Source organism: Dendrobates tinctorius, unplaced genomic scaffold, assembly GCF_039654945.1.
Source record: "Dendrobates tinctorius isolate UK_male_01 unplaced genomic scaffold, ASM3965494v1 ptg000086l, whole genome shotgun sequence".
Classification (NCBI taxonomy): Eukaryota; Metazoa; Chordata; class Amphibia; order Anura; family Dendrobatidae; genus Dendrobates; species Dendrobates tinctorius.
Window position 1 is genome coordinate 4,025,707 of NW_027361754.1, and position 12,051 is coordinate 4,037,757.

General features: G+C 42.9%; 1 protein-coding gene across 4 annotated transcripts in view; it reads right to left on the reverse strand.

Annotated features, from left to right (window-relative positions):
* FEZ1 (fasciculation and elongation protein zeta 1) overlaps positions 1–12,051 on the reverse strand; it is a 100,383-nt gene that overhangs the window by 15,117 nt on the left and 73,215 nt on the right. For 3 of the 4 annotated variants that reach the window (XM_073584941.1, XM_073584944.1, XM_073584943.1), the window contains 4 exons: positions 11,185–11,459; positions 10,932–11,012; positions 7,489–7,564; positions 7,275–7,340 (listed from right to left, as the gene is read on the reverse strand). In XM_073584941.1, coding sequence (XP_073441042.1) covers positions 7,275–7,340; positions 7,489–7,564; positions 10,932–11,012; positions 11,185–11,459 — 498 coding nt within the window. The remainder of the gene's footprint in view (positions 1–7,274; positions 7,341–7,488; positions 7,565–10,931; positions 11,013–11,184; positions 11,460–12,051) is intronic. The other variant, XM_073584942.1, reaches the window with a different exon arrangement.

Here is a 12,051-nt window from a genome sequence, read left to right on the forward strand (position 1 = left end):
CTGGATCCAGGGGGGTGAAGTACTAGTGAGTTTGTCATTTTATGTACTTTACACTCCTTAGGGACCACTTTACTGAAAGTGAACATTCCCTTTAAGGGGTGAAACATAAAAGGAAAAAAGTTTACAGACACTGGAGAACATTTGTGCAATAAAGACTTTGTAATATTTAAGATATACACTTTTTTTCTCCTTCCAAAACGGAGTTATAAGCGTATGTCTAATATATGTAAATTGATCTCTTGCACAAGTCATCACTAATTAGAATAAAAAAAAAAAGTTACCATTACAGAAGAGCAGGATGGACTGCGCTGACGTAAGGAATCACACGGAGTGAAATGTATGCTATTTTGTACTAAGTCAAAGGAATACCTGTAATACTATTGACCTTGAATTGCTGGGGACCAGAAGCGTGATGTGAACAGGGCCCAAGAAATGATGAATCGCGTGACTATATTGAATACTCAAGGAGATGAAGCATGAACAGCAGGGAGCTGGAGACTTCTAACCATGGGCACCATTAGTCCTCAATAAAGCTGATACAGTGCCTTGCGAAAGTATTCGGCCCCCTGGAACTTTTCAACCTTTTCCCACATATCATGCTTCAAACATAAAGATACCAAATGTAAATTTTTGGTGAAGAATCAACCACAAGTGGGACAGAATTGTGAAGTTGAATGAAATTTATTGGTTATTTTAAACTTTTGTGGAAATTTAAAAACTGAAAAGTGGAGCGTGCAATATTATTCGGCCCCTTTAACTTAATACTTTGTTGCGCCACCTTTTGCTGCGATTACAGCTGCAAGTCGCTTGGGGTATGTCTCTATCAGTTTTGTACATCGAGAGACTGAAATTCTTGCCCATTCTTCCTTGGCAAACAGCTCGAGCTCAGTGAGGTTGGATGGAGATCGTTTGTGAACAGCAGTTTCCAGCTCTTTCCACAGATTCTCGATTGGATTCAAGTCTGGACTTTGACTTGGCCATTCTAACACCTGGATACGTTTATTTGTGAACCATTCCATTGTAGATTTTGCTTTACGTTTGGGATCATTGTCTTTTGGAAGACAAATCTTCGTCCCTGTCTCAGGTCTTTTGCAGACTCCAACAGGTTTTCTTCAAGAATGGTCCTGTATTTGGCTCCATCCATCTTCCCATCAATTTTAACCATCTTCCCTGTCCCTGCTGAAGAAAAGCAGGCCCAAACCCTGATTCTGCCACCACCATGTTTGACAGTGGGGATAGTGTGTTCAGGGTGATGAGCTGTGTTGCCTTTACGCCAAACATATCGTTTGGAATTGTTGCCAAAAAGTTCGATTTTGGTTTCATCTGACCAGAGCACCTTCTTCCACATGTTTGGTGTGTCTCCCAGGTGGCTTGTTGCAAACTTTAAACAACACTTTTTATGGATATCTTTGAGAAATGGCTTTCTTCTTGCCACTCTTCCATATAGGCCAGATTTGTGCAGTGTACGACTGATTGTTGTCCTATGGACAGACTGTCCCACCTCAGCTGTAGATCTCTACAGTTCATCCAGAGTGATCATGGGCATCTTGGCTGCATCTCGGATCAGTCTTCTCCTTGTTTGAGATAAAAGTTTAGAGGGACGGCTGGGTCTTGGTAGATTTGCAGTGGTATGATACTCCTTCCATTTCAATATGATCGCTTGCACAGTGCTCCTTGGGATGTTTAAAGTTTTGAAAATCATTTTGTATCCAAATCCAGCTTTAAACTTCTCCACAACAGTATCACGGACCTGCCTGTTGTATTTCTTGGTCTTCATGATGCTCTCTGTGCATCAAACAGAACCATGAGACTATCACAGAGCAGGTGCATTTATACGGAGACTTGATTACACACAGGTGGATTATATTTATCATCATTAGTCATTTAGGACAACATTGGATAATTCAGAGATCCACAATGAACTTCTGGAGTGAGTTTGCTGCACCAGCGTCGGACTGGCCCACTGGAGAACCGGAGGATTCTCCAGTGGGCCCTGGCATCTGGTGGGCCCTGGCACCTGCTGGCATACAGGGCCAGCAGTTGCCTAGGGCCCCCGCTGCTCCAGGGGCCCCCAGCCAGTGGTGTGTCGCACACCATGCAGCTGCTATGGGGGCCCCTGCCAGTGGAGCAGCAGCGGGTGACAGGAGGCAGGAGCCCCTGTCCCCGCTGCTAAAGAGAAATGAATATTCACTGCGAAGCAGTGAATATCATTTCACAGTCTCCACCCCCAGAGGCCCCGCCCCCAGCCCAGTAAGCCGCTCTGCATCTGTAAATCAGGGCCGGCGCCGCCCTCAGTCCCCTCTGCTCCTGACTCACAGCCAGTGCGCGATGACGTCACTACATCGCGCACCCGCTGTGTGTCTGGCAGAGGGGGCAGCTCCTGACACTGAAGCCGGCTGCCGGAATCAGTGTGGGAGCGAAGAGGAGAGGTGAGTATTGTGGTTTGTTTTTTTAGATCTCTATCTCATTCTATCTGTCTCTCTCTCTATCTAGATATCTATCTATCTCTATATATCTCTCTCTATATATACATATATATCTCTCTCTATCTCTCTATTATCTATATCTATCTATAGCTATCTATCTCTCTTTCTCTATCTATCTCTCTTTCTCTATCTCTCTTTATCTATCTCTCTCTATCTATCTCTATATATATATATATATATCTATTATCTCTCTATCTATATCTATCTATCTCTATATCTATCTATCTCTATATCTATCTATCCATTATCTCTATATCTATCTCTCTCTATATCTATCTATCTATATATCTCTCTCTCTATATCTATCTCTCTCTATCGCTCTATCTCTATATCTATCTTTATATCAATCTCTATATCTATCAATCTCTATATCTATCTATATCTATCTCTATATCTATCTATCTCTATATATATATCTATCTCTACATCTATCTATCTCTATATCTATCTTTCTTTCTATATATAGTGTATCTATCTATATCTATCTATCTATATATCTATCTCTATCTATCTCTCTATATCTATCTCTATATCTATCTATTATCTCTATATCTATCTATCTATTATCTTTATCTATCTATCTCTATCTATTCTCTATCTCTATCTATTCTCTATCTCTATATCTATCTATCTCCATATCTATCTATCTCTCTATCTCTATCTATCTATCTATCTCTATATTTATCTATCTATATCTATATCTATCTATCTCTATATCTTACTCTCTCTATCTATCTATCTATCTATCGCTCTATCTCTATATCTATCTTTCTATCTATATCTATCTATATCTATCTTTCTATCTATATCTAGCTATATCAATCTCTATATCTAATGCAAAAAATGAAAAAGCAGCACAAACAAAATAAGAAAAAGGAAGAGGGTGCACGCTCCCAGGCATATACCAAACTTTTACAATATCCACTGTATGGGCACATAGCCTGATGGGCTGAATAAAACATCATCATACTGAATTTTTCAAAGCGTGCTGCTTTCATTTTTTGATGGATATCTCTATATCTATCTATCTCTATATCTATCTATCTATCTATCTATTATCGCTATATCTATCTCTATATTTATCTATATCTATCTATCTCTATATCTATCTATCTATCTATCTATTATCTCTATATCTATCTCTAGATCTATCTATCTATCTCTAGCTATCTCTCTCTATATCCAACTCTATATCTATCTATCGCTCTCTCTATCTATCTAGCTCTATCTCTCTCTATATCTATCGCTCTAGCTCTATATCTAGCTTTCTATCTATATCTATCTAACTCTATATCTATCTAACTCTATATCTCTATATCTATCTATCTCTATATCTATCTCTATATCATTATTATTATTACTATATCTCTATCTCTATCTATTATCTATCTATTATCTATCTCTATCTATATATCTATCTTTCTATCTATAGCTATCTATCTCGATATATACAGTGGGGCAAAAAAGTATTTAGTCAGTCAGCAATAGTGCAAGTTCCACCACTTAAAAAGATGAGAGGCGTCTGTAATTTACATCATAGGTAGACCTCAACTATGGGAGACAAACTGAGAAAAAAAAATCCAGAAAATCACATTGTCTGTTTTTTTTTCATTTTATTTGCATATTATGGTGGAAAATAAGTATTTGGTCAGAAACAAGCAATCAAGATTTCTGGCTCTCACAGACCTGTAACTTCTTCTTTAAGAGTCTCCTCTTTCCTCCACTCATTACCTGTAGTAATGGCACCTGTTTAAACTTGTTATCAGTATAAAAAGACACCTGTGCACACCCTCAAACAGTCTGACTCCAAACTCCACTATGGTGAAGACCAAAGAGCTGTCAAAGGACACCAGAAACAAAATTGTAGCCCTGCACCGGGCTGGGAAGACTGAATCTGCAATAGCCAACCAGCTTGGAGTGAAGAAATCAACTGTGGGAGCAATAATTAGAAAATGGAAGACATATAAGACCACTGATAATCTCCCTCGATCTGGTGCTCCATGCAAAATCCCACCCCGTGGGGTCAGAATGATCACAAGAACGGTGAGCAAAAATCCCAGAACCACGCGGGGGGACCTAGTGAATGAACTGCAGAGAGCTGGGACCAATGTAACAAGGCCTACCATAAGTAACACACTACGCCACCATGGACTCAGATCCTGCAGTGCCAGACGTGTCCCACTGCTTAAGCCTGTACATGTCCGGGCCCGTCTGAAGTTTGCTAGAGAGCATTTGGATGATCCAGAGGAGTTTTGGGAGAATGTCCTATGGTCTGATGAAACCAAACTGGAACTGTTTGGTAGAAACACAACTTGTCGTGTTTGGAGGAAAAAGAATACTGAGTTGCATCCATCAAACACCATACCTACTGTAAAGCATGGTGGTGGAAACATCATGCTTTGGGGCTGTTTCTCTGCAAAGGGGCCAGGACGACTGATCCGGGTACATGAAAGAATGAATAGGGCCATGTATCGTGAGATTTTGAGTGCAAACCTCCTTCCATCAGCAAGGGCATTGAATATGAAACGTGGCTGGGTCTTTCAACATGACAATGATCCAAAGCACACCGCCAGGGCAACGAAGGAGTGGCTTCGTAAGAAGCATTTCAAGGTCCTGGAGTGGCCTAGCCAGTCTCCAGATCTCAACCCTATAGAAAACCTTTGGAGGGAGTTGAAAGTCCGTGTTGCCAAGCGAAAAGCCAAAAACATCACTGCTCTAGAGGAGATCTGCATGGAGGAATGGGCCAACATACCAACAACAGTGTGTGGCAACCTTGTGAAGACTTACAGAAAACGTTTGACCTCTGTCATTGCCAACAAAGGATATATCACAAAGTATTGAGATGAAATTTTGTTTCTGACCAAATACTTATTTTCCACCATAATATGCAAATAAAATTAAAAAAAAACAGACAATGTGATTTTCTGGATTTTTTTTTCTCAGTTTGTCTCCCATAGTTGAGGTCTACCTATGATGTAAATTACAGACGCCTCTCATCTTTTTAAGTGGTGGAACTTGCACTATTGCTGACTGACTAAATACTTTTTTGCCCCACTGTATCTATCTATCCATTATCTATTTTCTATCTATCTCTATATCTATCTATCGAGCTATCTCTATATCTATCTATATCTATCTTTATATCTATCTCTATCTATTATCTATTTCTACATCTATCTTTCTATCTATATCTATCTAACTCTATATCTATATAGCATTATACCCTATGAGGGGGTGCATTATACCCTATGAGGTGGGCAGCATTATAACCTATGAGGGGGCAGCATTATACCCTATGAGAGGGCTATATTCTATGAGATGGCTGCATTATAATCTATGAGATGGCTGCATTATACTATATGAGGGGGCTGCTTTATATTCTACTAGCTGAAGAGCCCGGCGCTGCCCGGGCATAGTAACTAACTGTGGTTAGTTATAGCAAATTATAATTATCCTCCATACCATAGTCCCGTGCCCATATACCCATCATACATATCCACGATCCCATAGGCCCTTGCCCATATACCCATCACACATATCCTCCATCCCATAGTTGAGTGCCCATATACCCATCACACATCCTCCATCCCATAGTCCCATGCCCATATACCCATCACACATCCTCCATCCCATAGTCCACTGCCCATATACCCATCATACATATCCTCCATCCCATAGTCCCGTGCCCATATACCCATCACACATCCTCCATCCCATAGTCCCGTGCCCATATACCCATCATACATATGCGCCATCCCATAGTCCCATGCCCATATACCCGTCATACATATCCTCCATCCCATAGTCCAGTGCCCATATACCCATCACACATCCTCCATCCCATAGTCCCGTGCCCATATACCCATTAAGACATCATCATCACCATGGCAACCGTTATGACATAACCGTCACCATTGCAACCTATTGAGACATCATCGTCACCATGGCAACCATTGTGACAGCATCTTCGCCATTGCAACCTATGATGACATCAGCGGCGCCATGGCAACCATTATGACATCGTGAGGGGCGGGGCTTGATACCCACACTTTTTCCCCATTATGTAGATAGGGGCAAAATTGTTTGGTGAATTGGAACACGCGGGGTTAAAATTTCGTCTCACAATATAGCCTATGACTCTCTCGGGGTCCAGACGTGTGACTGTGCCAAATTTTATGGCTGTAGCTGCGACGGTGCGGATGCCAATCCCGGACATACACACACACACATACATACATACATACATACATACACACATTGAGCTTTATATATTAGATGAGGGAGGCTACCCCAACTCCTGCTACATAATTAAGATTTGTACTACCTTATATTATACCCTGATATTAGTGTGTTTTACCACACAATTGGTGGTCTTGTATTTATCTCTATGTAGCTACATAGTGGGCCCCAAGAATGATTTTCTCTGGTGGGCCCAAGGTGTTCCAGTCCAACACTGTGCTGCACTGAAAGTAAAGGGGCCGAATAATATTGCACGCCCCACTTTTCAGTTTTTGAATTTCCAAAAAAATTTAAAATAACCAATAAATTTTGTTCAACTTCACAATTGTGTACCACTTGTTGTTGATTCTTCACCAAAAATTTACATTTGGTATCTTTATGCTTGAAGCATGATATGTGGGAAAAGGTTGAAAACTTCCAGGGGGCCAAATACTTTCGCAAGGCACTGTATTTACAGCCCAACCTCTATGCAATAGACAGCGGTCTCTTTTTACCGCAGACGAGCCTTTTATTTCTTTCTATGCTAGTAAGGCAGTAGAAGAATTTTACCTTTTAATATGTAGTCCGTTAACAGCATCGGGACCTTCTCACTGTCTTCTTTCATTGCAAATAATACTGCAGGGACAGAAAACACAGAAAGCCATGGTGTTAGTACAGGAAAATGATCACTGTAGTAAGGGTCTAGTGTGTATTGATATTGAGGCTGTGGATCTGTGGCCATTACTGGGAATATTAATAAGTCGCCACTAGGGGGCAAGCTTACTGTTAGTCAGCATCTGCAGGTCCTCCACGGTCGGGGGTGTCGCTTTTTTCTCATAAGGGATGACTGTATTCAGATACTGCGAGAGAAGATCATGTTCACACATTACACAAAACTTCACAATAAAACGTCCTTTATGTGACCACTGGGAGTAACACCATTACTTTTTACATGCTCCGTCCAGCTTACAATTTACTATCTGGTGTTTCAGAAATATGGGACTGATCTGTGCACCGGATGCCTTATTCAGCTTTAAAGTGGATCTTTCAAAATGTAAACCACATACATTATTAAAGAAACTAGGACCTGATGATGCCTGTGTACTTGCTATGAAAATCCATTTCAGCTAAAGAGTCTCATCTAACCTGACTCTCTAAAATCTCACACTTCTCAGTACAAGCTGCGGGTCGCACTGGGGAGCTGTCGCTCAAGCTGGGAGAGAGAAAATTCCATTTTTAACTTTCAGAAAATTATTACAGCCATTCTGACATGGATTTTTAGTGTGTGTGCACACGCTGCGGATTCTGGTGCGGATTGATCCGCGCGGATTTTGCAAAATCCGCAGGTAAATCTGCAGGTCAAAATACCTGCAGTTTATCTGCGGATTAGTCTGCGGTTTTGCCCTGCAGTTTATCTCTACAATGGAGGAGATGGGAATCCGCTGTGGAATCCGCAGAAAGAATTGACATGTCGAGACCGCGACTTCATCAAAGGTTATTGTCGCAAGGAATCGCTGGGAACGGGACTTGCCGGGAGCATCGCGAGGATCGGGAACGCTGCGGGGGACGCCGGAAGGTGAGAATATCACCATTTTTTATTTTAATTCTATTTTTTACAGGGACAATGGTACCCAGAGCCTGCAGGAGAATCTCCTCTCCTCCAGACCCTGGGTACCATCTGCACATTTTCCGCTTTCTTTGCGCATGGTGGCCATAACCACATGCGGAAAGTAAGCGGAACAATGCTTTCCTATGTGTGCGGAATTCCTGCGATTCCACACAAAGAATGAGCATGCTGTGTATTTTTCCGAGGAAAAATATGCAGCATTAGCACAGCATGTGCGGAATGCCATTGAATAGAATGTCTTGCTTATTTTATGCGTTCCTGCAGCGTTTTCGCGGCAAAAACGCATAAAATCCGCGGTAATTCCAGACGTGTGTACACAGCCTAAATATGCTGAGAGACTTTCATGCCATGAATGCTACACAGCACCGAGTCCTTAATCCACATACGGCAGCCATGCTGAAATATTGGTGGGAATACAAGAGGTTTTCACTTTTTCTGCATCTTTCTTTTTTTCAATACCTATCATGTTACAAAAGAATCCTATGAATATCCCACATTTCCCACCCAAATGAACGTAACTGCAAGTCAACTTCTTGTAGCATTTCCCCCCATTGAAAAGACAATGCATCACACACACAGCGCAGTCTAACGCAATTTTCATGCCGTTTTTTAATGCTGCTGCCACATCACTATAATATAAAGTATATAGCAAAAGACTGAAACGTCTCCAGATTCAGTGATTTAGTAATTAATGTCAGTGATGTTCATGTTCTAGGTACGGCAGATTTATAGTTTTAATGGACTTCAAAAATTAATGAAAAAAGGCATTGAAATGTGTGGGGGTTTAAAAGAAAATAAAGTCTCACGTAGCGAATGTGTCCTGACTGTCACAGTGGCTGCAATGCTAAGGAAATGAGGGTAAATTATATTAATGAAAGTAATTTTTTTACACAACCGTGTAGTTATTAACCATACGCAAAGTGAGCACGGTGGCTCTGTGGTTACCACTGCAGTCCTGGGTTCAAATCCCACCAAGGACAACATCTGCAAGGAGTTTGTATGTTCTCCCTGTGTTTGCAAGGGTTTCCTCTGGGTTCTCCAGTTTCCTCCCACATTCCAAAAAGATATACTGATAGGGAATTTAGATTGTGAGCCCCATCGGGGACAGCGATGATAATGTGTGCAAACTGTAAAGTGCTGTGGAATATGTTAGTGCTATATAAAAATAAATATGATTATTATTATTAAAGTGAGTAAAATAAGTGACTAATTTGCCTGTGATCAGAGTATTTGATCACCGCTGCAGCTGTGGCGCCCCTGAGGCTCAGTCGCCACAGAGGTACTGCACCTTTTCCTAAGGTGTGGTGCCCCACCATCCAGGTAAGTTAGAGGTTCCTGACCACGATCCAACACTCGCACCCCACACAATAGAGTAGTTCAGCAAAACCACATTGCGGCTCCTTGCTTAGAGAGAGGCAGAGCACCTTTGGTGGTTCCCTGCTATGGAACACTAGACGTGCAGGGAGACATATAAAAGAGCGGGACGGTTCCAGGATTGGGGTTCAGTCTGACAGGAGGTTGAGTTGAGTTCAGAGACCACTCGGAGAGGAGTGGGGATCCCTGGAAGAGGGATGGAGGAAGGAGTGCTGCAGCTGCCTCAGTGACCTGAGCCAGCTGGCACGAGAAAGGAAAGGAAGGAAGGAGAAGCCTGAGCTTCCATAGAAGGGAAAAGACAAGTACGGAACGTAGGAGTAAAAGGGAACATAGAGGACGTTGGTTAGAGGAAGAACCCTGCCTAGAAGTTCTAAGCGCAAGGCCGGGGCCCGGTCGCCGAGGTTGCATGGACACTAATGGTTCTGCAGCAGACACCGGTTGAGTAGTGGGCTGTAAATGCACTACTCCCATGTAAGACTTGAGGGCACAACAGCAACACGGATAGAGAGCCGGGACTTAGGAGTAGAGAGTCCCCGAAGCAGGCTACAGCTGTCTGCCACGCAAGTAGAGTTCTTGGGAACATCTGTCAGGAGGAACTCCAGTGTAACACGGTACTAGGAGATCTTCACACTTAAAGGCGCTATAGAGGAGACGTTCAGAAAAGGCACATAAGTTGGCGGAGTGTGGAAGGGAGCTTTCCATCTTGCCTGGAGGTTGACTGAGTCCCTGACCTGGAGGACACGGCACGGAAGCGGGCACTACAGACTGTGAGTAAAGCTTTGGAACTACATGCCCTGGTGTCCTCCATTCCTTCCTGCGTCCGTCCGCCTGGCACTGCTACTGTACATCCCCTGCGCCAGACACTACACCATCAAAGTGTCTCCATATCTACACTGCCCTGGGACAACTGCCCTGCCTGTGGAGGGCTATACCATCATTGCTGCACCACACCATCTGTCCCGGAGGATCTGTCTGTCTGCTTAACACCTCCCTTGCCGAACACCACAGGTGGCGTCACGAACTATTCATCTAACTACATTCCACCGTTCACATCTTCCTATTACTTGGGCGCCCAGGGCCACAGTCCGGGTCACCGCAACTGTGACACATCCCACTGATACCGGCCCGGTACAGAGTACCCCGCAGCCCTGGGAGGGCGACCCACAGCCATCAGACACATGTCAGTGCACAATCAGGAGCTGAGCAATGAGCACAGTGGGACTCACCTGCTTCTCGCTCCCTGAATTACCAAATGTTTGTCTGATTCCCGTCTGCAGAATATTGGAGATCCCCTCCATGCTGAAACGCTGTAGAAGAGCAGAGCTTTAGTCCCAGTGTGCACAGTAGTGAGAAATATCACTATGAGGATGAGACATTTACTATACAGATGAACTCAGCCTGTACTCGGTGAGTGGAGAATAATGACGTTACTCCTATCTGGTCATTTTTCTATTTTACCCTCCCAAGTCACCCTGCTACCTTCATGGGCATCTGTCCGTTTCTCTCGGAGCGGTTGCTCTGCAGACTGAGGCCCTTCTCTTTCCTCCTCTTCTTCACCAGCTCTCTGTGCTCCTTCTGCTTGTTCTGCACCTCCAGCAGTGCCGTGATGAAGGAATTCTTCACCTCTTTCTCAAACTCCAGCTCATCCCGTCGAGCAAGATGCTGCACCAGCTCTTCAGAATAGTCGCAGATGGCTCGCTCCACTCGCTCCAGTAACTGCATCAGCTCCTCCATGCTCATGTGCTGCAGACCTGCTGGATGGGACAGATGCGGAAACACAAGAAATGTTATTCTACACAGCATCTGGTATAATGGAGTATAAAGCAATTGCTCTTTGTTATGTGGCTGTGTGAGGGCGACTTCACAGCCAAACGTGCGTGGTCATTCTGGTCCACGTAGTTCCAAAACTGCTATTCTCTCTGTTAGGCCACATTCAGGCCTTATTTTATCACGTCATTATAGCAGATATATTGGGGTGTGGTCAAAATTTTTGACCAAATGAATATGTACATATATGCAAATTGCCTCTTCATATAGATATATACATATATTTAACACGCAGCCCTTCAGATGAGAATTGATAGCATGCACAGTAACACGCTGAAAACTGTACTGGAAAAAAAAAAAAAGACTACTGATGCCAATTCTCATATGCTGAATGTTAATGTCATCAGGTGCCATTCTTATAGGGCCATGTTCACACGATCAGTATTTGGTCAGAATTTTACATCATTATTGGTAAGACAAAACCAGGAGAGGAACAATCAGAGGAAAAGTATAATAGAAACACGTCACCACTTCGGTATTATCAGCCACCCCAGGTTTTGACTTATAAATACTGATGCA